This window comes from Crocodylus siamensis, chromosome 5 (assembly GCF_052110815.1).
Source record: "Crocodylus siamensis isolate JL-2025a chromosome 5, ASM5211081v1, whole genome shotgun sequence".
Lineage (NCBI taxonomy): Eukaryota > Metazoa > Chordata > Crocodylia > Crocodylidae > Crocodylus > Crocodylus siamensis.
This window is the reverse complement of record NC_143399.1, coordinates 77,768,542-77,795,473: the sequence shown is the minus strand read 5'-3', so window position 1 is coordinate 77,795,473 and position 26,932 is coordinate 77,768,542. Positions and strand designations below refer to the sequence as shown.

The 26,932-nt window shown below is 46.1% G+C and overlaps 2 protein-coding genes across 5 annotated transcripts in view; both read left to right on the top strand.

Moving 5' to 3' along the window:
* The first annotated feature begins 1,017 nt into the window (after window positions 1-1,017).
* LOC149864318 (carboxymethylenebutenolidase homolog) lies at window positions 1,018-25,571 on the top strand. 4 transcript variants are annotated; one of them, XM_090049269.1, is made up of 8 exons: window positions 1,052-1,101; window positions 4,883-4,954; window positions 9,556-9,656; window positions 10,239-10,471; window positions 14,771-14,878; window positions 17,951-18,093; window positions 18,439-18,530; window positions 24,598-25,571. In XM_090049269.1, exons 4-8 carry the CDS (start codon window positions 10,257-10,259, stop codon window positions 24,775-24,777), a joined length of 738 nt encoding a protein of 245 aa, XP_089905395.1. In that variant the 5' UTR covers window positions 1,052-1,101; window positions 4,883-4,954; window positions 9,556-9,656; window positions 10,239-10,256; the 3' UTR covers window positions 24,778-25,571. The 4 variants fall into 4 exon arrangements, with proteins under 4 accessions (XP_089905397.1, XP_089905399.1, XP_089905395.1 ...); XM_090049273.1 differs by lacking the exon at window positions 9,556-9,656 and having other exon boundaries at window positions 1,041-1,101; XM_090049270.1 differs by lacking the exon at window positions 4,883-4,954 and having other exon boundaries at window positions 1,085-1,101.
* Window positions 18,433-26,932, top strand: part of LOC149864317 (carboxymethylenebutenolidase homolog) — a 23,870-nt gene continuing 15,370 nt past the window's right edge. The window contains exon 1 of the mRNA XM_090049277.1: window positions 18,433-18,530. The gene's annotated coding sequence lies outside the window, so the exon portion shown is untranslated. The remainder of the gene's footprint in view (window positions 18,531-26,932) is intronic.

Sequence of the window (26,932 nt, the reverse complement as noted above, 5' to 3'; positions counted from 1 at the left end):
CGTTGCTTAGGATGCGTAGCAGTACTCAGTGTAAGTTGCTGTCCACCTAATGGAAAAAAGCAGTCTTTCTGAGTGTGGCTGAGGGACTAATAGGAAGAGAAATACCAAATTATAGACACTGTGTCAAAACTGTTGCCCTGCCCATGGCAATTATGTCCTAGTAATCATATTCAGAATACTATTCTCCTGGTGGGAGGGCGGGAAATCTTTCTCAAGAAACAGGACTATTGAGTTGTGGAAGCTGGCAGCTGAAATCCTAGCACATTATTTCTTTCGGAATATTACGCCGTGCTCAGAACACCTCAGAAGAATCTTAACATCAGATTTCGGCAACACGGCTGCCTAAACCTTTTCGATTTGCCACACATCATCCATCAAGGCAATCCTTTCCCACGTGCTACCCAGTTCTCGCCGCCCAGAGACTGCTGGAAACCTGCCACCAGGTTCTTCCCGACCCAGGAAAGGCCCTAAGAGGCAGTTTGCATCTCTCTGGGGTGACCTTTCAGTAGGTCTTGTCTCTTGCCCCTTAAAAAAGGGAGTCAGGGTAGTAAACAAAGCTGCCTTGGCACTGCCTTCAGAGGGCTGCAGGCTTTCTACGGTGCTCAGCAGTCGTCTGGGGGGCATCGGGCTTAACCTTGTGTGAAGTCCTGCGGCCCCTGGGGGGATCCCTTGCACTGGCTCCTGTCAGCCGGCTGGCCGGGCCCTGCGCCAGCAGTGCTCTGTCTCCAGCCAACCCTTTCTACCGAAGTAAAAGATGGAAAGTGCAAGTCAACGAGGCTGGGCAAAGTACCCGGCATGCCGGTCAAGTTGGGCTCTTGGCAGTCATGAAGGAAGCAAACTTCAGGATCCCGGTGGCTCAAGCCAGACCTCGGATCTCTGAGGCCGGGTGGGATGCCTGAGGGCACGTCTCCCCGCGGCTTTCCTGTGCCTGAACCGCTGGGGCGCCGGGGGACGCGTCGGCAATGGCCTCGCCCTCCGGCTCCGGCTCCGCCTCCGCCTCGCCGCCCCTTCCGCGATGCCCAGGCAGGGGCGGGCCCTGCGCGTCGCCTCCTCCTGCCGCAGCCCGGCCCGCGCACTTCCCGCCCGCTCCGCCGCGGCCAGGTAGGTGCGGGGCAGCCGGGGCGCAAGGGAGGGAGCAGATCCCGCAGGCAGGGCCCCGTCCGCACCCCTGCCCCGGGCACGGCCCCCCAGCCGGAGCCTCGCCACAAGCAAGCGCGCCTGGCACCGCCACCCCGGGCCTGGGCTCCCGCCGCGGCTCCCTGCCCGGACTGCGCCCCTCCGGCGGACACGGGGTGCCCGGCAAATGCTCCTCGATGTATTTTTCATGTAGGCAACCGGCATAACACCCAGGCGTAGTGACAGGTCTGAAAGGTCCTTGGCCGTGGTAAAGGACGTTCCTGCTACTCTGTCCTCTATTGATACGAAACCCGACGGCTTTATGTTTTACTCTTGAAGAGAAAAATAGAGACATAAAGGTGTTGGGTTTTGTATCAGCAGAGGACAACCCGACTGTCCTCTATGATGGCCACGCTGCCTGGGAAACTGAAGGTGCTCAAGTCACTTCACAGAGAGCTTCTATGAAACCCGATGCCTTTGTGTCCATTTTTCTCTTGAAGAGAAAAATAAAGGACATAAAGACATCCGGCCAAGCAGGCGGCTGTCAGGTTTATGCCCTTTCTGCAGCTATCTCAGGCTGTTTTGTGCTAGACGGGGACAGCATCCAGAGCAGCAACTTGCTGGAAAGATGCTCTCTCTGAAGTGACTTGAGTGCCGTAGGTTTCCCAGGTAGGGTGGCCATCATAGAGGACCGTCCGTTTGTCCTCTGTTGATACGAAACCAGACGCCTCTATGAGAAAAATAGAGGATATAAAGGCGTCCGGTTTTGTATTAATAGAGGACAACCGGACTGCCCTCTATGGTGGGCACCCTACCTGGGAAACATAAGGCACTCAAGTCACTTCAGAGAGAGCATCTTTTCTAGCAAATTGCTGCCATGTAGAACAGCCCGAGAGAGCCACAGAAAGGATATAAACCTGATAGCCACCTGCTCAGCTGTCCCTGAGGCCTCCTGAATTCAGTGAAGGGGACTCTCTGCCTTGAGGTAAAGAGCCAGGCTGTGTAGCCAGGGGACGTCATGGGTTTACGAACTTGTGCTGATACAGAGGAAGAAAGCCGACTCGCATCAAGCACTCAGTCATGCAGAAAAGATATGAAACCTGGCTGTTCTCCAAGCACTAAATCCTCTCACTGGCAAGCCTGCCTGGCCAGCAGTAATGTAGAGGGAGCCTTAGGGTGCTCCAGAAGAGGGTATCACCGGCTCTTCTTCCTCCCTCCCTGCCACCAGGTTGTGAAGCAGCTCTAGCTGCTGGAACGTTGCTCCCCTGTCCCACCTCTGCTAGTGATAATGGATGCTGGAGCTACATAGTGGTCCCAGTCTCCATCCTGATCCATCTTGTTCCACCTCCAGCCCCCACACTTGGTGCATGAGAGGCCATGCCTGGAGCTTACCAGCAAGCATGCAAGCTCTGTGCATGTATTCTCAAATAGTCTCCCTCATCTCCCTCTCCTACCTTCCGTTTTACTTATTTTGTTCCTTCAGTCAGGAACTGCTTTAATACAAGCTTGAGGTTTCATTTAACTTTTTTTGAATGCTATGGAGAACCATTTGTGTCATAGTTCCCCATCACGTTACTCCAGTTTCATACCAGTTTAATTCCAACATCATGGTGCATTGGGTATTCAAATTTAAGTGATGCTGTTTAATTAAAAGCCTCCACATGGAAATAGACCTTGCAATAAGTGCTAAAGATTGTTACATGCACATTCTGATGTGGTGCCTGATGAGTATTGCATGATGCAGGAGACTTTCTGTGAATAACTCTGTGTTGCTGGTCTCAGATGGTAAAGCTCCGTTCAGGTAGTTATACCATGCTCTTCACTTCAGTATCAGAGTGCCTTCCCATAGTGCCTGTGTCACATACTTTCTCACCTCAGAAAATGTCCATGAGATGACCAGGTGGACCTTTTCTTCCCTATATTCACACCATTATTATCCACCACATCTCCCTCCATCCTGCTTCTCTTATGGCACTTTTCTATGCAGGCAGCTCCTTTGGCTTTCCCACCCTGACTTCTCATCACAGAATTGTGACATAAGAAAATTCAGGACAAGGCACAAAATTAGAAACAGACTCCTGGTTACTAAGAACTTGTCTTCTCTGTTAGTGATGCTGCTTTTGGCTGCTCCTTGAGGAAGAGGAGGAGCAGGTCTATGGATAGTTGGTGCCAGATTTGAACTCAGAGCTTCCATTTAATGCTTTTTACTTAACTGGCAGGTTTTTGGTTTGAATAAGACTTGTCCCCTGCAAACTGAATTTCTGTTTGGTGAAAGTCTGAATTTATACCGTTTGGGTAATTAAGGTTTTTCTAACAAATTATTCTCAACAGTCTAGAGAGATCAATGCAATTTTAAGGAGGGTAAGATTCCCTTACACAGTCTAAAAAGCTCCGATTTTATTTGTTTCCATGGATGGAAAACATCTTACAATGACTAAGCATCCATGGAATACCTGTTATTCAAATGGCACTTCTTATAACTGTCAGGCTTATCAGGTTTTAATAATATCCTGAAGGCACTGTCATTTTGCACTGGGGACAAATAGTCTTGCATATTTTGATACTACAAACAATGATTCTTATTGAAGTTAAATGAAATAAAGCTGGTGGATTGCAGTGCACAGTCGCAGCACCAATGCTTCCTAACCAAGCTGTTTTAAAGAGAAGCTTGAATTCTTATGTTTTGGTTCAAACCTGCAGGCTACATTACTGCAACACCTTCTGTTTTGATGAACTTTTAAACAAGATTCAAGTGATTCAGTAGAGAATAACTTCTTGCCTTCTAGCCACCTGAGATCCTTCTGATCATGTTACATCAGTGCTCTGCTCTACCTCCCTATTGCAGTTCAGTGCTTTGGTTAGTATTTTTTAGAGCCCCGAAAGGCTTACAGGGTGGCTGTGCCTTAAGGAAGCTATCCTTCTCGCACAAAGCGAGACGATCCCCGTGCGAGGTAAAAGAGGGAAAGGGGCCAGGAGGCTTCCCTGGCTGACCAGAGAAATCCTGGGCAGACTAAGGGCCAAAAGGGGAGCACATAAAAAGTGGAAACAGGGAGAGATCACCAAAGAGGAATATACCTCTTCTGCTCGTGCTTGTAGGGAGGCAGTTAGACAGGCCAAAGCTACCATGGAGCTGAGGATGGCAACCCAAGTAAAAGACAATAAGAAATTGTTTTTTAGATATATAGGGAGTAAAAGGAAGGCCCAGGGAGGAATAGGACCCCTGCTAAATGGGCAGAAACAATTGGTGACGGACAGAGGGGACAAGGCTGAACTCCTCAACGAGTTCTTCGCCTCAGTGTTCCTAAGTGAGAGGCATGACAAGTCTCTCACTGGGAGTGTAGGGAGGCAGCAGCAAGGCACCAGACTTCCATGCGTGGACCCTGAGGTGGTGCAGGGTCACTTGGAGGAACTGGATGCCTTTAAGTCGGCAGGCCCGGATGAGCTCCATCCGAGGGTACTGAAGGCACTGGCCGACATCATTGCAGAGCCACTGGCGGGAATATTTGAACGCTCGTGGCGCACGGGTCAAGTCCCGGAGGACTGGAAAAGGGCCAATGTGGTTCCCATTTTCAAGAAGGGGAGGAAGGAGGACCCAGGTAACTATAGGCCAGTCAGTCTCACCTCCATCCTTGGCAAAATCTTTGAGAAAATCATCAAGGCTCACATTTGTGAGAGCCCGGCAGGACAAATTATGCTGAGGGGAAACCAGCACGGGTTCGTGGCAGGTAGATCGTGCCTGACCAATCTAGTCTCTTTTTATGACCAGGTCACAAAACGCCTCGACGCAGGAGGAGGGGTGGATGTCGTATACTTGGACTTCAGGAAGGCCTTTGACACGGTATCCCACCCCATACTGGTGAACAAGTTAAGGGGCTGTGACTTGGATGACTGCACAGTCCGGTGGGTGGAGAATTGGCTGGAGGGTCGCACCCAGAGAGTTGTGGTGGATGGGTCGGTTTCGACCTGGAAGAGTGTGGGCAGTGGGGTCCCGCAGGGCTCGGTGCTTGGACCGATACTCTTTAATGTCTTCATCAGCGACCTGGACGAGGGGGTGAAATGTACTCTGTCCAAGTTTGCAGATGACACTAAGCTATGGGGCGAAGTGGACACGCCGGAGGGCAGGGAACAGCTGCAAGCAGACCTGGACAGGTTAGACAAGTGGGCAGAAAACAACAGAATGCAGTTCAACAAGGAGAAATGCAAAGTGCTGCATCTAGGGAGGAAAAATGTCCAGCACACCTACAGCCTAGGAAATGACCTGCTGGGTGGCACGGAAGTGGAAAGGGATCTTGGAGTCCTAGTAGACTCCAAGATGCACATGAGTCGGCAGTGTGATGAAACCATCAGAAAAGCCAATGGCACTTTATCGTGCATCAGCAGATGCATGACAAATAAGTCCAAGGAGGTGATACTTCCCCTCTATCGGGCGCTGGTCAGACCGCAGCTGGAGTACTGCGTGCAATTCTGGGCGCCGCACTTCAAGAAAGATGCGGATAACCTGGAGAGGGTCCAGAGAAGGGCCACTCGTATGGTTAAGGGCCTGCAGGCCAAGCCCTATGAGGAGAGATTAGAGAAACTGGACCTTTTCAGCCTCCGCAAGAGAAGGTTGAGAGGCGACCTGGTGGCTGCCTGTAAGTTTGTCAGGGGGGCACAGAAGGGAATTGGTGAGTATTTATTCACCAAGGCGCCCCCGGGGGTTACAAGAAATAATGGCCACAAGCTGGAGGAGAGCAGATTTAGATTAGATATTAGGAGGAACTTCTTCACAGTTCGAGTGGCCAAGCTCTGGAACGGGCTCCCAAGGGAGGTGGTGCTCTCCCCTACCCTGGGGGTATTCAAGAGAAGGTTGGATGTGTATCTAGCTGGGGTAATGTAGGCCCAGCACTCTTTCCTGCTTATGCAGGGGGTCGGACTCGATGATCTATTGAGGTCCCTTCCGACCCTAGCATCTATGAATCTATGAATCTATGAATACCCTGAGAGGTCTCTCTTGTGTTAAGTTATGATAGCTATGATCTGTCAGGTCTATCCTGTGGACGTAGATTTAAAGTGGCACCAAACTCTGGATTCTTTAACTACATTTCATATTAGCATAATAGAATCATAGAAAATTAGGGTTGGGAGGGACCTCAGGAGGCCATCTAGTCCAACCCCTTACTCAACACATTACCAGACCCAGCTAGATCATCCCAGCCAAGGCTTTGTCTAGCTGGGTCTTCAAAAACCTCCATGGATGGAGGTTCCAGTATTTTGTTCCAGTACCTGTTCCAGTATTTTACTACCCTCGTAGTGAGAGAGTTTTTCTTAGTATCTAAACTAAACTTCCTGTGCTGCAACTTGTGACCATTGCTCCTTGTTCTGTTATCTGCCACCACTGAGAACAGTTTAACTCCATCCTCTCTGGAACCTCCCTTCAGGTAGTTGAAGGCTACTATTAAATCTCCTCAGTCTTCTCTTCTCCAGACTAAATAAGCCCAATTCACTCAGCCTGTCCTCGTAAGTCATGTGCCCCAGCTCCCTAATTGGTCTCATTACCCTTCACTGGACTCTTTCCAATTTGTTTGCATCCTTTCTGTAGTGGGGGGCCCAAAACTGAACATAGTACTCCATATGTGGCCTCACCGGTGCTAAATAGGGGGGAATAATCACTTCCCTTGATCTGCTGGCGACACACCTACCAATGCAGCCCAGTATGCTGTTAGCCTTCTTGGCAACAAGGGCACACTGTTGGCTCATATTCAACTTATTGTCCACTGTAACCCCCAGGTCCTTTCCTGCAGAGCTGCTGCCCAGCCAGTCAGCCTCCAGCCTGTACTGGTGCATGGTATTTTTCCATCCTAAGTGCAGGACTTTGATATAGTGGTTTTATTTCTGTCATGATCATCATTAGAGAGAGGTAGTTAGCCATGTTAAACTGAAGTCAGTCAGAAGGCAGAGTAGACAGCACTTTTAAAGACTAACTACATAAGATATATATAGAGAGAGAGCACAAGCTTCTGTAAACCATGTTCACGTCACAGATTTGGTTTTGTTTTTAGAAAGGATTAAGTCTATAGAAATCGTGAATCATAATTTGGTTGGATGGTCAGGCAATTAAAGAAATAGGTAGCCCAAAATGCCTGAACATTCCAGGAACCTAACTTCGTACTTTTGCAATTTCCAGTTGACTCAATTTTGAAAAAACAACTACAAATGAAAGAAATGTTCCTCTGCATCTGCTGACTAAAATGTCATTAGAATTAATTAAGGCAGAAGCTTTTTTGGTATAGTAGATTGGGAGGGTCTTACATTAGAGAAAATGCATAAAGCAGTGGTATTTACATCTGCCTGCTGGAAGTATAAGTGATGTAGAGCCTGCTTTACTTTAAACTGGCTTCTGTAGCCTCAGAGAAAAATTGACAAAGCCAGATCCCCCATGTTCCAGGACACTAAGGCCCTTGTGGTCCTAGTTCTCCCTCAGCCAGAGGAGCCAACCAGAGGCAGCTGGAGAAAACTAAGTGCAGCACAGAAGCAGGTAGAGCAGAACTGAGGTCACTAGGCTTTATCCGGATTCGCTATGGATGTTCTGTCCGCCATGATAATTATCTGTTTATGGAGTGGGACCTTGCTCTGAGTTTGTGTCATAAGCTGTGGAACAGGGTGGGCACCTGGGGAGGAACACCCGGCACCATACCTACAGGTTGGGGAATTCCCTTCTTGTCAGTACAGAGGCAGAAAAGGATCTTGGAGTCATCATTGACTCCAAGATGAGCATGGGTCGGCAGTGTGGGGAAGCAGTCAGGAAGGCCAACTGTACCTTGTTATGCATCCACAGATGCACCTTGAGCAGGTCCAAGGAGGTGATCCTCCCCCTCTGTGCGGCGCTGGTCAGGCTGCAGCTGGAGTACTGCGTCCAGTTCTGGGTGCCGCACTTCAAGAGGGATGTGGACAACATGGAGAGGGTACAGAGGCAGGCCACTCGTATGATCAGGGGGCAGCAGGGCAGGCCTTATGAGGAGAGGCTACTGGACCTGAACCTGTTCAGCCTCCAGAAGAGACAGCTGAGGGGGCATCTAGTGGCCTGTTACAAACTAGTCAGGGGGGATCAGCAGGCACTGGGGAAGTCCCTGTTCCCCCAAGCACTGCCAGGAGTGACCAGGAATAATGGTCACAAGCTGGCAGAGGTTAGATTTAGGCTAGATATCAGGAGGCGCTACTTCACGGTCAGGGCGGCTAGAATCTGGAACCAATTTCCAAGAGAAGTGGTGCAGGCTCCTACCCTGGGGGTCTTTAAGAGGAGGTTAGACGAGCACCTTGCTGGGGTCGTTTGACCCCAGTAATCTTTCCTGCCATGGCAGGGGGTCGGACTAGATGATCTACTCAGGTCCCTTCTGACCCTAGAAACTATGAAACTATGAAACCTGGGCCATGGCCTGACCAACTTTTAGCATGTTAATGTAGCTAGCTATGCAATTAAAAAATAGTTATACAGTTGTAACTGGAATAACAATTGCACATTTGTGGGTTATATAAATTAAGGTGCTAAAAGTTGGTTGGGCCATGGCCCAGGTGGCTCACCCCATTCTGCAGCCTGTGGTTTGTGTCTCCCTTATGTAGCTGGCTGTGGCAGGAATCCAGCCTGCGTTGTTGTTGGGATTGGGATTTGTCCAAAAAGGGATTGAACAAATTCTCAGGGGAGAGAGGCATCAGTAGCTTTTGAGCATGAGAGTTAAGGATACAGCCCCTGAATCAGAACTTTCTAGACCAGGGTTTGTTGACCAGAGGTACATGTAGCCCCTGGGGGGACCTGGGAAGGCCCTAGGAAGTATGTGCGGGTGGGCGGGGATAGCACGCTACCTACCACCCACCACACTGCACTGCCACCTCCCAGGAGCAGGGGTGGGGGTGAGGGCAGCAGCACCCCTCTGCGGGCTGTACAGGCACCACCCAGCCAGCCAGACACGGGGAGAGGAGGGGAAGTTTGTACGTAGCAGCAGCTGCCACTCCCCCACCCCCGCATGCTGCCGCCGCTCCGTATCCAGCCACCAGGGGTACCCAGGTTGAAAACCCATGTTTTAGATCTTAAGTGCTGAAGGAACAGTGGAAAAAACCCTGGTCATCCCTAGTTCACTCTCCTTTTCAGCATCCACTCTGCCACTGTGACATAAGATGTTGGGTTACATGGGCCTATGGTTTGACCCATTAAGTAGCAATTCTTATGTTTTAATGCCACTCTCATTTGCCTCCTGACTTGTATGCTGCTGCTGTGCTTTGCCTACACACAGGAATGCCACAAGATGGCCAGTGCCGTTTAGCATCCCTTCACTGTGACAACTGCCAGCTGGTTTCCCCAGGGTTGCTTGTTTAGCATGATGGACTTGCCATGCTTTGTTTAACTTTCCTATAACATGTTTAGATTCTGTTTCTAACTGCTTTCTGTCCCTCTTTTTCCACTATCAGTTCTGAACATCACTGCCCTTTTCTTTGTTTCCACTTTGACTCACACGCATTCCAGAAGTTTGTCTCTTTTGACCTCTGCATCCGGGTTTTAACTGTCAGAGGTGAGTGATGCTGCAAAGTTACTGTCTGAATTGTGTAACACACCTGCTGTGTCATGAAATACATGGCATTGGCTGAGCTGGAGGGAACAGAGCTAGCAGGTGGAATCAGTCAGCCAAACGAGGGCTTCAGCATTCTCTAGGTACAGGGTGGGGTGGACAGTTGAGCGGGGAAATAGCCTAGTAATAGCAAAGTTCTCATGGAAGCAGTGTGAAGTTCTAGGCTGACAGTCTGTTAGGAGGAGGTATGACTTGAAGATAAGGTGGCACAATGTGACATGGGTATCCCATACTGGACACGTACAGGAACTCTGGGTTGATGCTTGTAACTACTAAAGTCTCTGCACTTGTGTTATCTATTTGCACCATTCCCCCTTGACTGACTTGGCCTCTGTAAGCATCTGTGGGGACCCATTGTGGGCCAGATCATGGAGCATCAATAGCCCAGATCATGGAGTGCCAGTAGCACTTGCAGCAAGCATGCTAGGGGTAGCTAGGCTAGAGCATGTGTCCCAGAACCCAGGAGAACAGCATCCTCCAGGGGGACTAATTAGAGTTGTTAAATGGGTCACTTGTCCTTTTTAGTTCACTGCAGATTCCCACATGGCCAATGAAGCAAGACCTTGTCCATGTGACATTGGAGACAAATTTGAATATGGAGGCCTTGGGCAGGAAGTTCAGGTTGAGCATATCAAGGCATATGTTTGCAAACCATCCTGCAGCACAGACAAGGCTGTGATTGTGATTCAGGATATTTTTGGATGGCAGCTCCCAAACACCAGATACATGGTCGATATGCTGGCAGCCAATGGATACATGTAAGTGTTCTGTCTTAAAGTCTTCTTCCTGAAGGGATGTTTCTGCATTCAGTAGGTGACTTGAATGACCTGGTTTGTGACCTGGTTTGTGATTCCTATATGCAAGTTAGTCTGATCAATTTCCTATAGAATTAAGAAAACATAAAAATCTTAAGGAGCAGACCCCTTCCTTTAAGATATTTGTGTACATTTTATATCTGCCACACACCCTCTTGCAACTCTCCAGAGAGAAATGATTGTGCATGAGAATGCTTTAGGTATTTAAAGGTGCAGTGCGCCGACAAAACTATTAATAACGCACTCTTCAATTAGGTTATCCCACTGTGTGGGAGATTTAAATAAATTAAATGGTTTCACTCAAATGCTATTAGAAAACAAAAGAAATGTATATTCAAACTAGGTTGTGCAAGATCTTAAAACAACCTCTTTTAACTTAACGTATATGGTGATGGTGGCCTTTTTCTAATTTTTACCAACTAATTTATAAAGTGAAATATGCACACCTATCACATTATGGATAAGCTTTCTTTCTTTTGCTCCCAGCTGTACACAGCTTGTACCAAGTTTCAGAACTCCATAGGCATTCAGTGCAACTATGGGCCATTAACTTATATCAAGCTCACATGTTGCAACTAAACACAGTTACAGACATGTGTGAGGAACAGGAAGTAGAACTCTGTGCCAAGGTCCTGAAAAGCAGGCCTCTGCCTGATTTCTGTAATGTTTTGGCTTTGAGTGGGGTCCTTTAAGGAGGGGGTATTCTCCTAGTCCCTAGTTGTTTAAGTTTTTTTGGACAACCACAGAGCATTTTTGGTACTTACACATACAAAGAAATTCTACTATTGGCTGCATAGTCAAGAACATGGTTTGGAGGCTGGGGCACATGACTTCTGAGGAGAGGCTGAGGGAAATAGGTTTATTTAGTCAGCAAAAGAGAGGCCTTAGGGGGATTTAATAGCAGCCTTTAACTACCTGAAGGGTGGTTTCAAAGAGGATGGAGCTAGATGGTTCTCAGTGAGGACAGATGACAATAAGGAGCAATGGTTTCAAGTTGGAGCAAGGGAGTTTTAAGTTGGATATTAGCAAAATTTTCTCACTGGGAGGGTGGTGAAGCACCGGAACAGATTACCTAGCGAGGTGATGGAATCCTTGGAGGTTTTTAAGGCTGTTTGACAAAGCCCTGGCTAAAATGATCTAGTTGGTGATGGTCCTGCTTTGAGCATGGGGTCAAAGCAGGACCTGAGGTCCTTTCCAACCCTAATTTTCTATGATTCTACTGTGCATGCCTTGTCAGTGTAAATATGTAGTTGTACTTACTTATCTATGTGCCTGTGCTGTGCCTTTCTCTGGTTGATCTTTCTTGCCTGGGTCCACTGTATTGGACCTGCTTTGAGGCACCACCTCTAACCTAGTTGTCATGGGCACCTGGCCCCTGTCTGCTGGGACTTTGGCCTGCCTCTGCCCCTCTCAGGTTCCAGGCCCCATAGACCTGCTCTGGGCTCTGCTGCCCCATGCCCTGCCCTGCTGTGGGCTCAGTGCTCACTCTGCCTTAAGCCTACCCCTGACAGGGCTCTAGGAGATCACATGCTGGTAGGACATGAATGGGCCTCCAAATACCACACTTCATAGTCCCAACCCAAGCCACCATTATGATCTGTAAAGGGGGAAACTCTTCCTCATCTCTGGTACTAGGCTAACCTCCCAGCTCTAGGTCATATCTCTGTGAGTTCCAAGAGCCTCACTGGTAATTCAGGGCAGCACAGCAATCCGTCTAGCATTCCCTGGTGGCTTTCCTGGCCAGGAGCTCTTACCGCTGTGGCCTGCAGGGCTAGACTGTCTTGCTAGCTGAGGCCCTGGCCCGTTTGGGGCAGGAGACTACCCTAGTCTGCTGTGCAGGTACCTGATAATTGAGCTAATTGCCTGGTTACTAAGACAACCCAATTACAGCCTCCTCCTGCCTGGCCTGCAGTGCTCCCTCTCTGGGCTGGTTCTCTCTTAAAGTAACAGAGAGATACAGATGTCTGAAAACTGAGCTGTTCCGTGACTACGAGGCTTAGTCTCAGGAGTGTATATTTGTCCCTCTTTTGTCCTCATAACTCAGTGGTTAGAGCACTCACTTGGGATGTTGGAGGTCCTGAACCCCCCCACTATCTAGAGGGGATATGAGCTCTTACAGTTCCCAATGCATCACTTCAAGCACAGGTCAGGCTAGGGTACTGCCCTGAGATACTAGTGTTCTGAATTAGAGCCTGTTGTGCTTAGCACAGCACTCTAACCACCAAACCACAGGTCAAGCACTATGCATGCCCATTTTTGCATTGTTTTGGCTCATGACAGAACACGACTGAGCTGGCAGGCAGGTGACCTGTGGGTGAAGGGTCTCTGTCCTGTTGCTTTCTAAATGCATAGAGTGGGGTAAGGTAGAGGCTGTGGACAGCTGTTCATTTGTAGCACTACAAGCACCACAACACTGCAGAAGGCATTCAGTAGTGTGCACTCCAGCCAAGGTGGAATAGGATATTGCTCAGGCCTGCGGCTCTGTTCCCCCAAGCCCCAGTGAGGGACTGGAGCTGTAAGTCCACTCACCAACAGCTTGACACCCCTCCTGGGGTGTGGTGAGCAGAGCTGCAGCCTAGCCAGGACTGTCTGTGAATGAGCCCGAGACTGGGACAAGGCCTACTTACAGCTCTGTCCTGGCCCCTGGCCCATGCTTGCTCAGATCTGCAGCCCAACTGGCTTGGACTGGGACAAGTCTCACTCACAGCCCGGTCCTGACTGGGCTGCAGGTGTGAGTCATTTGGACTGGAGACAGAGATGGAGCTGTGAGTAGGCCTGGAACCAGAACTGGACTCTCACACAGTGCTACACTCTGTCCACCCTGCTTTCCCTCCCGCCCAGCTTGGGGGAGATAGGGGAGTGGGATGTCAAGGAGCCCTGAAACCCACTTTAGTACTGTGGTGCACTCGATGCATGTTACATGTGACACTACAAAACTGCTTCAGAGAAGTTCCTGTTTCATAGATTTCATAGATATTAGGGCTGAAAGGGACCTCTGAAGATCGAGTCCAGCCCCCTCCCCTAGAGGCAGGAAGTCAGCTGGGTCATAGGATCCCAGCAAAATAAACATCCAAATTTCTCTTGAAGGCATTCAAAGTAGGTGCTTGAACCACCTCCGATGGCAGGCTATTCCTGACCTTGGGGGTTCGGACAGTAAAGAAGTTCTTCCTTATGTCCAGCCTGAAACAGGCAAGGAGGAGTTTATAACTGTTCAAACTTGTCATCCCATGGGGCATTCTGGTGAACAAATGTTCCCCCAGGTCCTGGTGAACACCCCTTATAAACTTATAGATAGCCATCAGACCGCCTCTGAGCCTGCGCTTTTCAAGGCTGAAGGGTCCCATAGCTTTCAGCCTCTTGTCATAAAGTCTGTTTTTCTGACCTCTGATCATGCGCGTGGCTCTCCTCTGGACTCTCTCAAGCTTTTCCACATCCTTCTTGAATTGTAGAACCTAAAACTGGACACACTACTCCAAGTGTGTGTGTGTTATCACCAAGGCCGAGCGCAATAGGAGAATGACATCCTGGGATTTGCTTGAGAAGCATTTATGGATGCAAGCCAGTGTTTTGGTTGCTTTACTAGCATCAGCATGACATTGAAAGCTCATGTTCATCTTGTGGTCAGTCATCTAAAAACATTTCTGTGCCACTCCTACCATTTTTCTAATGCCATGGGGGCATGCACATCTGTCTCCTAGATTTTTGTAGTGCTACAAATATAAAGTTTGTCCATGAGTCAGAGTCTAAAATTTGACCATCAGGACTTTGGCATCTGTGTTTGGCCATTGACCGTTTCATTAAACTATTTCTTAGAAGGCCAGTTAATTATTATTTTATTGTTTGTGTCACAGCAATACCTTCAAAATCCAGCTGAGGGTACACCCCCTTTTATTGGACATTATAAAAACACATATTAAGGATAGTCGCTTCCCTGAAGAGTTGACAGCCTACCTACCCAAGCAGAAAAAATATTGAAGAAAAGTATTGTTATCCTCCTGTGCATCGCAAATGAAGTTACATCATTTAATCATTCAAAGAATATTTTGTAAGAAAATAGTACAACTATTTGTATTTATTTCTAAAAATTATACTCTAAGAATTGTTAACAGCATTAAAAAAGAATGACATACTCCAAGAAAATAAATCAGTACAGTTTTAGAGATTTAATAGAAATGTTCTTTGGATTAAAGGATCAGAAATATCTATGGCTTTGATATATAGACTTAACTTTTTCTCCTACAGAGCAATTTGCCCAGACTTTTTTGTGGGGAAAGAACCTTGGAAGCCTTCTGATGACTGGTCCACCTTTGAGAGTTGGCTGAAAACCCGAAATGCCAGAAAAACAGACAAGTAAGATGTTAGAGGAACAGATACTGCATTTACCATCAAGGATGAATTATTGTCTTGTTTGGTTTGAGATTAGGATGCATCTGACATACCACAATAATGATCAGCCCTTAGGAACAGGTGGTACTGATGATGTTCCGGTCACTTTGAGGAACGAAATTACTCTGTCACTGATGGCTTGGTAGGATAGTCTTTTGTTTTCTCATCTTGATACGATGGCTGCTAAACATTCTGTCTACAAACCTTCTCATAGGTCACCGCAGTTTATAGCGACCTATAATGAAAGGGGAAATAAAAGTCTCATCCTGAGTCTGACCCATTGTAATGTACTAATATTTTAAAACTGTACATGGCAGCTGTGTAAAAGCAAAGAAGTATTTCCTTAATTCTACCCAGTGTTTGCAAAACATTATAACTATCCCAGGTAGTTTATGTCCTGACAAATCCCTGCAACCCGAGTAAGTGAATGCATATGTTTAGTCATTGACTACCACCTTCCTCACTAAAAATATTCCTGTTACTTTGCAGACAGACTTGCTTGGAGTTGCACTCAGCTTATTTACCTCCAGGTAAAAGGAACCATGACTTGAAGGAGCAAACATTCATACACAGGCAGCAGAGGCTCAACCATTTTTGCTCAGTAGGATAATGGAAGCACAGGGGTGCTTCTTGCCTGTGGGTTGGAGCCTTGTCCTTACGTTGTCAGGCAAAACTCTCAAGTATGTCTTCGGGGTAGATTGCATTATGCTTCTGGATATGCTTTGGTAGCTCTTGCTTTATGTTTCTGGATTATGCTTCGGTAGCTCTTAAAAAATGAAAGTGAGGCCACTGCCCAGTAAATTAGCTCTGGATGCCCGACAGGTGTCCAATTTCCAGCATTTGTGAAAACACCAGTGAAGAGACTGCAGGTGTCCTGATCCCTCAGATTTCCTTGACACCAGTGATAGACCCAGATGCGAGATAGAAAATGCATTGATTGCATTAGTTGATGCATCTCCTCCTAGCAATGGACAAAGATCAAATATCTGTGTAAATTACTAGGATCAGTCACCAATGTAGGAAATAGCTGAATATGAGCTAATTGGCTCATCAATGAACTATAGTAGGATGGATGGAGCTCTGAGGAATTGTTCCTTTGCCCCAAAGTTTCTCTCATTTAGGGTACCACATGCTCCTCTGGAAGGAAATAGGGAAGCTGATGAGACCCAAATCTGTCTCCATCACTTCTGCCCCAGACAGTACAATGGAACCCGTTACAACATATCTACATAATAGAACCTCTATTATTCCTAAAGCAGTGCTGGAATAACTATGGTGCAGAGCTCCTTTAGTATAGCTACAATGGCTGCCACTAGGAATTTTTCTGCTTCTGTAGTTTTATCACCTCTGGCCAACAGCAGCTAAGCTGACAGAAGCCCTTTTCTGCCAACATATTTGCATATGCCAGGAATTTTGCTGCCAGAGCTATGTCAGCACAGAATCCACATAGCTTTTTGTACATTCCTAGCTTCCAAGTTATGCCCAGCATAACTTTGTACTGCAGACCAGGCATCACTGAATGCCCTGAATAAGTCTTGACTGACAGCAGCAATTCAGTCCAGGCAAGATATGATGATACTGAGGGGCTAGAGGAAGGAGCTGGACAAGTTGGCAGGGTAGACCCCTTCACTAAGGAAGCTTGACTGCTAAGTTATAGGGTTGGTGTGTATTGCTGTTGGCCAAGCTGGGCTGCTCCAGGGTGGAGGCTTCTGTGGGTGATCAGGGACCGGTGGTGAAGACGTGTAAAGGCAATATTTTGGTCTTGTATGGGCTTTACGTGCCCAGGTTCAGGATCTTAGGGACTGAGCTTAAAGGGGCCTGGAGTGGAAAGAAGGATTAGATGTTACTTTGTGCTAATGGTATGATCTCCCATCACAGGCTCTGAATGGCCATGCCCACTTCAGAGCCAACTGGTGCTTGCAATATATTTTGGTGTTGGCAATCAAGCTGTAAGAATAATGTGCAATTTGGAAAAAAAAAAGATCTTTTAGATTTGTCATGCCATTCTCTAGAGAGAATTTGGCATGAAAAAGGATCGAACTGTCCCTTTTTGAGGGAATTGGGAAACTCTCCCTCAGGACTCATCCAAGGAGCAGCCTTATTCAGTCTGAGAGGAGCCCCTGCAGCCAGCCCTAGTGTGGCTTCACAAAGGGCAAGCCTCTGGCTTGAAGACCCTGGGTCTTCTCAGACCCTAGCTTCCCTGGTGATCTGTAGCACCCCCACCACCCTCAGCACAGCAGACTCTTCTTCAAAACAAGCCGCCTTTGTTGTGTGCTAGAGTTCCCTTTCCCCACTTGGATTTTACTCTGCCCTCCCTAGGACCATTTCTTTTCTCTCCGTCCATGCTGAACCTTCCCTTTACAGCTCCCTCAGAGCCTCATTCATTCTCCTCAGACTCAGTCAGCCACGCTTGCAACAGAACAGTTACAAAACTATAGTCTTAATATGAGGGCAACCTCACCCAGTACAATGAAACATTATGCCATGGGGAACCAAACAAAAAACTGTATTTGTAGTAAAGCTTGTCAACACTGAACCTCCCAAAGTGTTCCCCACCATAATTGCAATCTAGACTCCTGCTCACCTCACCTCCTTTGTCACAGGACTCTGTTGATTTAAAAATAATAATAATTTGGATGGTAGGAATTGAACCACCTCCACACACCATTTTAAAGTCTTCCAGTTTGGAAGTCTGCATTGTAATAGATAATTGTGCATCTGTACTTTTGTGTTTCCTTCCAGTGTGTGTTATTCATATCAGGTGCTCATTTGTGTCATTCTGGATAAAATTGTTCCATTAAATGTTCATCTGTTTCATAAATTGAATATTGGCTGTCAATCTGTGTTTCAAACAGCAGCCCCTAATCTCTGGCTGGGATAGCCATTGTAAAAATAAAACATATTATAGAAAAGAAAACAAGGTAGAGGCAGACTATAGGAGAGATTTGTGTATTTTTGTATTATATATTTTCAGATTTCCAAGCAGTGATTTCACAATGGATTTCTTAGCTTCTGGTTTTTTTATATATGTTTTAGGGAAGTTGATGTTGCCTTGAAGTATCTAAAGGAGCAATGTGGTGCAAAGAAGATTGGCGTCATTGGGTTTTGTTGGGGTGGAACTGCTGTACATCACCTGATGTTAAAATATCCTGAATTAAAGGCTGGCGTGTCAGTCTATGGTAAGTGTAGAATGCATGTCCGTGCTGTCAGCCCCGCTCATACACGTGTATCATATAATGTAGATATTTGTTCTGCAACTGTTTCTTTAAAGTAGGTTTTCATATACATAGGTTGGCATAAATGCAATTTAATATCTTGATGTTCTCAAAGGCTTTTTTTAGCTATATTTTAGGTTCCTTGGGAATGAAGCTGATGTCCAAGTGCATCTAAAGCTTAAGGCATGAACATTTAGATAATGAAAAATAATTTTTTGGGCCAGTAGCAAAGAGAATGTTGGCACTTGAATTCTTTCACCTTGAAATAAGGGTTGCTATGTTTAAACATTTTTTTTAAATGTTTCCAAGGAATAATCAAGGACTCTGATGACAGATACAGTTTGCTGAATCCCACGTTTTTCATTTTTGGTGAAAAAGATGTTGTCATTGCTCTTGACCAAGTAAGTTCCTTTTAAAGTAAGATCTCTGTTATCGTTTCTTTTTTGGACTTTCACTTTTCCCTTCAGTATTGGGAGTCCAAACACAGAGAAGGCTTGTGCTAGTATCTAAGAAATAGAAAGCAAGAGAAGAAAGTGGAGATTGCCAGACCTTGTCTCAGCTGAATAAAGGATGAAAAGTAACTTGGGTATTTTAAAAAAATAATTTAAAAAAGTTTTCCCTTTTCCTGTCCTGTGGTACTATTAGTAACTTTGGTACCTTGGTAAGCTTTTCCTACATCTTACTCCTCCTTTTGGAGGCATAATATTTTTGATCCCTTGAGTGTCTGGCTGTAACTCAGAACTGGGAGTGTGGGGGGCATTCTCAAAGAAGAGTCTCTGGCTCCAAACTTCACTACCCACCTTGGTTCACAACAACCAGGGTTTAGGTAATACTCATGATGTTCTGTAAGATGTAACTGTTCTCCTAGACTTTGTCTGCAGGGGGAGCTTTTCACTGGGGGACAGCAGGACAGAGTATGTTTGGAGCTATATTTAGGAAGGGTTTTTCTTTTTAAGTTTTAAATTTTTAGATTGTACCTGATATTTTTGTGTTTCAATCAGTGACTAACACATGAGGAAGGTAATGCCAGCTTCTACACCAAGCCACACTGACAGAATATTAATGTTGCAAAGTGAAACGCTGACAAATTAGGATATACCATATGCTCATGCAACAGATACTTGGTTCTCGTGTGTTTGCCTTCCAAGATAGCCCTTCATGATAGGTAGGGACCTACCAAAATTGTGATTTTGCAATTTTCACAGAAACCATGATTTAAGGCAGTCTCTGCAAAAAAACACAGGCGCTGCACAAAAGAACAAAATCTCTGAGCAGGGGGAAAAAAAGGAAAAGGAAAGCTGCAAGAACAGTATAGGGTAGGAAGTCACTGTGTCCTGAAACAGGGAGGGAGGGAGAGGGAGCAAATTGGAGACAACCCTTGACATAGGCTCAGTCCAGGAGCCAGTTTGGGGCCAGCCAGGGAAGTGGGAGGGTTTTGTCACTGGCTTTTAAAGCACCCATAGGCAAGCTCCTGCAGCATGCATGCTCCCACCTGAGGAAGAGCAGGAATAAGCTCTAAGAAATCTTCCAGGGCAGCCAAATACATTTCAGTGCTGAACTGTGCAAGACAGTATCCTGCAGGGACCTTGCACGCAGATGGAGGCAGGCTCTTCTGTACCTCCTGCAGTGCAACTCCAGATGTGTCCAGGAAAACCAGCAGAGATCACTTGGAGTCTGAGGCACACATGAAGAGGAAGGCTGCTGCAGTGCCTGAAGGTCAGAGCAAGAAGCAATTGACTATGTTCTCCCTATTTAAAAGGACCACAGAAAGCAGCTTGGCAAGGCAAGAGGCAGCATTTTCCCTCATGGAGGCTTTTGCAGCGGCGAACATCCCACTGGAAAAACTTGACTACCCAAAGTTAAGGGACTACCTGAACAAAAATATGCCAAATGCTGGCAGTTTTCCAACAAGCTTCACTAAGACTGTCTCTCTGTAGTGATTGCTTTGCATGTACAAGCCACAAAGGCTGCCTTGGCAGAGTATTATTCTTTTCTCACTGTGGCTGATGAATGAATTCTCCACCAACCCGCAAAATAACTACATGCTTCAAATTTTATTTGTACTGGGGAGCTGGACAGACTGGGACCTGCCTGTATTTCAAACTGAGCCAGTCCACCTCATGTCTGTCAATTTTTCTACGGTGTCCCAAGCCAGTGTGAAGGTAATTGTCAGCTATGGCATAGATTTTTAACAAGATCTTGCCATGTAACAGGCTGAAAGCTGGCAGCCTGGATCAATTAGCCAGCTGCCAACAAGGTGCCCAAGTAAGAGGCTACAGCTATCAGGTAATTAGCAAATGAGGGAAAGTGACTAGCGATGAGGGAAAGTGACCAGAAATAAAAGAACAGAAGGAGAAAGTAAGGAGGAAAAGCTAGAGGGGGAAATGTTCAGATGGTGAGGGAGGACTCCTTGAAGGATGATCATAGGGTGAAAGGTAGCCCATGCTGGGTGTGTTTATTTTAGATTGTTTAATGTTTGCAACTGAACCCTGTGGTGCAGATCAATCCCGGGGCTTTAAAGCCTGTTGCTGGGAGCAGGCTAAGGACATGTTCTTTTGGATTGTTTTGCTTTTGACTGAGCCCTGGGAAGCAGGGGAACCCAAGGCATTACAACCTGTGGTTTTGACCCCAGAGAAAGACTGTGTTACTGGGACCAGATTGAAGGGCCCAGGGACTGATTTGAGCTGGGTGGAGCCAGGTGAGCTGGGCACCTGCTACAAGCTGTCTGACAATGCCATGTGTGGGTGCAAGGCTTTCTCAAATGTGCTTCAAGGAATGCTGCCCATGTCACCTGCAATGTGCACATTCTGTTCCTAATAAGTGATATCTGGCGCATGCAGTTCCTTGAGGTGGAGATCCTGGTGCCTTCTTTCAAAAAGCCAGCACGGTTCAGCTTGTAAAGCCTAGTACAGGGAGTCTCTTGCTAGTCAAAGCAAGAACTCACATGGCACTGTGCTGCTGCCATCAGAGCCTGTGCTCACAAAGTGGAGTTTGTGATTCAGCACAATCCATTACTGTGCCAAGCATATTTCAGTACTACCAGCAGTTTGTGAGTGAGGAGCTGGAAATCACACCTGACAAAGTGCATGCGAGCTTCACTATTTCTTAGGACAAGGAAACATTCAAGATCATGACATTTGTGATTGACAGTACCACCTGGTTCATGGAGCTCCTGACTTGGTTTGAAGGCTGGCAGTCTGTGATCCACCATATACACAACAAGTTCATGAACTTTATAAGCTGGGTTGAAGACAAGGCATTGCAAGAACTGTCAAGCTGTCCTTGTGAAAACCAGCGCAGAAAGGACCTGTTCCAGGCAACAGCTGTGAAGCTGAACCAGCACTATAGGTACTACTTAGCAGTACCACTGCAGTTCAGACAGCTGGCCACTCCCCACCTTAGAGCTTTTTGCATTTTGGACCCCAACCAGGTGCCTTTACTGAGTTGTGACCCTCAGCTACTGAAAGCTATCCTGGGATGAGGGAAAGAGCAAGACAATGAACGTACTGCTTACATGAACTTCATCAAAGAGTGCCAGATGCCTGTGTTCTGGGACTGTCTGTGACTGGTTTCCACATCCTTATGCCCTGGCAAGATGGTGCCTCACCATTCCTGTAAGTTGGTGGACACTGAGTGTGCCATCTCAGTGTATGGACAAGTGTTCACCTCACAGAGACAGAGAATGTCTCCAGTGACTGTGACTGGGTGCAGCATGCTCACATTTAATAGCATGAATGGCCTGTCTCAAGGTTAACATTCAGTTTCAGTAAACTCCTTTTTATAATGTCTTTTATTAAAGTGTATATAGTTGGTATTCATTACAATTCATATTGTGCATAGATTTATTTTCATAAGATTTCAGTGTAGAGTTTAAGTGCTTAGATGGTATTATTTAATAAAGTGTATATAGTTTATGTTATTTAATAAAGTGTATATAGTTGATATTACTTGATATAGTTGATATTACTTACAATTCATGGTATGCATTGCTTTATTTTAATAAGATATTCAATTTTAGACCTTAAGGGCACCTAGACATGTACAGGGAGGCTGTTCTGACATGCGTGCCAGAGCAGAGTCAATTATTTGAGTCTGCTGGAGCTTGGTAATTATCCTGCTCCAGCAGACTCCAGCATCACATGCATCAGCAGCCCCACACTGAAAAATGGCAGCTGAGGCATTTTAACTAAAGCTCATTTGACAAGCTTTAGTTAAAGTTCCCCCATTGCCATTTTTCAGCATGGGGATGCTGATACATGCGACACTTCGGCGCTTTAATTAGAGCTGCTTTTAGATGCTCTCTAATTAGAGTCCCCTTCCTCCCCCACTCCAGAGCATGCGTATAAATGGTATAAGTGCTTAGATTGCTTAATAACATGTCAATTAATGGCTTCTATGGACTCAATCCCCCTATTAAACCCATGAAAGTCATTAAGTGGTGCGTATTAAGTGATCTAAGTGGCCATTAATGGCTTCCATGGGCTTAATCAAGGGATTAAGTCTATGGAAACCATTAATTGATGCATTACTAAGTAAGCAGTGGTTTGGGGCCACCTGTCGATATGCAGGGAGGGGCTGAACTACCTGGGCTCCTTGGTCAATTAGGAAGGGGTGGGGGGTAGCCACTGCACTCAGCCTGTGAAAATGGCTGCCCAGCCCATGGTCTGCTTGCAAAAACTGCCAGCCGATTTAGTCCTGCAAACTGCCTACCTCAGTGCGCAGGACAGATGATATTTGGAGAGTAAAGTAGTCATTAAATATTTGTTTTGATAGTCCTTGTACAGTGTCCATTTGCTTCACACAGTGCGTATCATGTGATGTCCTGCCTTACCTTGTACAAATGAATTCTGTGGTGAACACGGCAGAGCCCTTTCCTAGCCTTATTCACTATACAACTCTGCTTTACTTATCACCAGATCCGTGTACTGAATGAAACAAGGAAAAAATAATGCGTAGTTGAGTAATTTAAAAATTGTATTACAATGCACAGGGAGGCAGAGTTAAGGTTGCACAGGCAGCTTTAAATAGGACATTTCTAATTTTGATTACTTTACTTTCCAACCTTAGTTATTTTTAGCATAAATTTCAAGGGCTTTTAACATGGAAAAAAAATGCACCATTGAGAGCAAGTTTCTCTATAGTAGTACACTGTCCATGACTATATGGGCAATTAACAAGACAAACAACACTTGCCCCATTTCACATATATCTTTGCTTATCCTGTGGAGCGAGGCATGACTCCTTCAGAGGCCTCTCTTTTTTTCATACACTTATATACATTTAAACAAAGGCATGCCATTCATTCATCTTGCTTGTACATGTGCAACTCAAAATGATGACTAATATATTGACTAGTCAATGAGACTTTCCACTTGAGTTGCACACACCTACCTATAATATCCCAGTAGAAAATTGTTAGATTGTTAATTTAGCATAGCCCCAAGCAGTAGGCATGAATAAAATGTGTTTTCTTAAGTCTTTACTAAGGCAAATCGGATTGGCTTTTCATAGAACTACTGCAAGTCACATTGAAGCCATATTTCCCATTTCTGTCGTGCCTGCTAAACTATTCAAAAAGTGTCTAAGACCGTGTGTAGATGAAATGAGGGGTATGTGTGCACAACACTTTAAAGCAGGTTTAATGCTTTTGCACCTGCTTTAATGGTGCTGGTGTTTGCATGCGTCGTTGGCATATTGTGCAGTAATTCTAGCCACTGTAGCAAATTTGGTGGCGTAATGTGCCTTAAATGACTTGGGGCGCAGCAAACTAAAACTCCTCTGAGTTTGCTGCCCTACAGCCGTGGAGTAAAGCACTCGGCTCCGTGCAGCTCAGGGCCTCTGCAGGAAGCCTGTGCAGACAGCCTGGCAGCAGCCCAGGAAGGCAGGCTGCGCCCAAGGAAAGCGGCAAGCCTGATCTTTTTTAATCCCTGGAGCCTGCCTGCCTGAGCTGCGCGGTGGCCCAGTGCTTCCCTCCGGGGTTGCAGTGTCCCCCGAGACCGCCCAAGACGGGTGCCTGTGGGCAGGTGCTGCCTGGGGAGGGGACTACAGCTGTCACAGAAGGAAGCACCAGCCCCCGCTGCAGACCAGGAGCCGCTCCGCCTGCCTGCAGCTCGCCCTCCCCTCCCCACCGCCAGAGAGGCAGGTAAGTTCGGGTATGTGCATTGCATTGGGGTTTAAAGGGCCCTAAATTGAAGTGGTGTTTTTAAAAATCAACCACTTCAATTTAGGGCCCCCATTTCATCTACACATGCCGTATAAGTTTCCCTTCTATCTCCAAGTGCTGCTCTCCAAACATTAGCTGTAACGTTTTTATTAAAACTTCCTCAGAACATTCACTCCCCAAAAATGAAGGCACTGATATGAGTGTACATTTCATCTTCCAAGGAGTTGAAGAGTGGGAAGACCGAGAAGTGGCAATTATAACTAAACAACTCAGTATCACTAAAGAAAAAATGCTCTGTGTTTTAGGTTGCTGAACTGGAGCAGAAGCTGAAACAGCACTGTAAGGTTGATTATGTAGTTAAAGTTTTTCCAGGTCAGACTCATGGTTTTGTACATCGTAAGAGAGAAGATATTAACCCTCAGGATAAACCTTACATTGAAGAAGCAAGAAAGGACATGATCAACTGGCTGAATAAATATGTCTGACAGATCTGTAAAACAAATCTGTACAACAAAATCATGTAGTATGTTGTGAAGGCTTAAGGTAACTTTAACATTTTAGAAAAAAAATGTTTAATATAATTATTTTAGGGAAAAATAAGCACTTAATACATTATATACTAAAGAAAAAAACAAAAGCTGTAGAAATTTCTATATCAGAACTCTTTTTCATATGTAGATTTTAATAAATGATCTCAAGCTGAATCTATTTTAAAAGTTCTCAAATCTCATCTATCTTCATATTTGTATAATCTGATGGAACTATTCCCCAGCTTCCTTGGGGTTTTTTCAGCAAGTAACTTAAGCACTTACTCAAATCACCTGTGCTAAATTTAAGCCTATGTTTCAGTACTTTGTGAATCCCCGAGAGTATAAGAGACTAGACTTCTTTGGCCTGTACTGCCAGGGATAATGGCAAAGAAGCACTTGCCTTAGATGTCCTTTAGGCTGACCTTTTCCCTGAGACCTGATTGTCTACAATTAAACCAGTTTAGAAATTTACCTTTATAATGTACTGCAAGGTGGGGGCTTTTAACTATGTAGTTGCAAACTGCAGTTACAATTCAGCAAGAAACTTTTACTTTATCATGTTTCCTCCCTATTTGTTTTTTCTATTTCTGGCATAAGATCTCAGGGCAAAATATGTATACAAATTGGGACTTTTCCTCCTAAAATGAAGGATGTCTTCTCTAGTGGCAGCATTCGACTGTAAACTATAGTATCAGGTGATGTGGTTAATATTGTGTATCATTTTCAAATAATAAAAATTATTAGCTATATTTTTTGTCCTGGTTTTTAAATTCCCTTCCCCGCCCCTTTCCTCCTTTTTCCCTCTTAACAACTTAGTCCTCCAAAATAATCCCCTTTCATGTATCTGTCACATCAGTGGGGATCTGACAAGGGGCAAGGTTGCACCTGGACAGACTTTGTAGAGTCAGTGCCTTCCAGAAGGAGTTTTTATTTGTATTGTTTCTATAGTGGTAGCATCTAAAGCTTATCTAAGGGCAGAGTTATATTGAGCTATTTAGTGTATACAAACAGAGTAAAGGGCAAGGAAAAGGATAGTGGTATGTGTCTATCAGGACCTGTTTTCCTTCATCCTGATCAGAAAAGTTACAAGTAGACTATGAATGGAGAACAAGTCAGTCAACATGAGTTGGGATCTTGGACTCGAGGAAAAGAATTTTTTAAAGGCAGGAGCATACCACATCAGCTACCCCTGCCTTGCCCTCCCCAGCTTGCTCTGGGACATTCCCCTTGCTGTCGATGACTGATTGGTAGTGCTGGTAGCTTCACCCTGGGAAGACTCGAGCCTTGTCTTCTGGAGAGTCTAGATTAAGAGGGGTTGCTGCTTCCCCTCCTTCCCCTCCACCATACCTTGTCTACAAACCCAGGTAAACTTTCTTCTCTGCGGCTAGGGACAGACATTCAAAAAGCCTGAGCCTGAATTGATCCAATCTTTGCAGGTTAGTCTAACCAAGCTAGGTTGAACCAGTTTGTAGCTGCACAGACATCCCCTCTGGACTGAAGAAATGCAGGCACATGCCTGCAGTGGCTCAGGCTAGAAGCCAGGAGCTGCCAGAGCAGTCCTGCCTTCCTGAACTGAGGGGAACATGGCCAGGCCCTTGCTGGATGCTCTAATTAGGGAGCGGTATAAACTCTCACCCTGCCTACATTGTTCTAAGCTTTCCACTGCTCACAGGGCAAGAGTTGCTAGACCCCAGCCCCTGGCTAGCACTCTGAGGCAGTGTATGCATGTGTTCATAATAGTGAGCTTTTCAGTCTCCCTCTCCCTGCAGTGAGGGAGCCAGCAAGGGGGCTGATAACACAGCATTTATCAGCCCATCAAGAAAGCAAAAGCCTCTCTCATTAGTTCAAGCTCTTTTTAAACACCTTTTTCCAAGGAAGGAACAGAGGGACATTGCCAGTTGACCTGCTGATTAGCTCCAAAAAGCCCTAAGCAGATATTGTCTTTTGTCTTGTCCCAGTGCAATTGGACACACACACACACACACACACACACACACACACACACAACCTCTCAGCATTAGCTAGCATACCACATGCTTAGGATCTGTGCTATGGGAGATGGGTGGAAGGGAGGGGGGAATCCCTGCTTGAGCAGCAGTTTGGGGCTGGG

Bases quoted from the DNA above. Each gene is read 5' to 3' on its own strand.
- LOC149864318 (XM_090049271.1), top strand. From the start codon at position 10,257: ATGGCCAATGAAGCAAGACCTTGTCCATGTGACATTGGAGACAAATTT. The intron at 14,879-17,950 runs GTAAGATGTTAG...TATATGTTTTAG, and splicing joins AATGCCAGAAAAACAGACAA to GGAAGTTGATGTTGCCTTGA. The intron at 18,094-18,438 runs GTAAGTGTAGAA...AATGTTTCCAAG, and splicing joins GGCTGGCGTGTCAGTCTATG to GAATAATCAAGGACTCTGAT.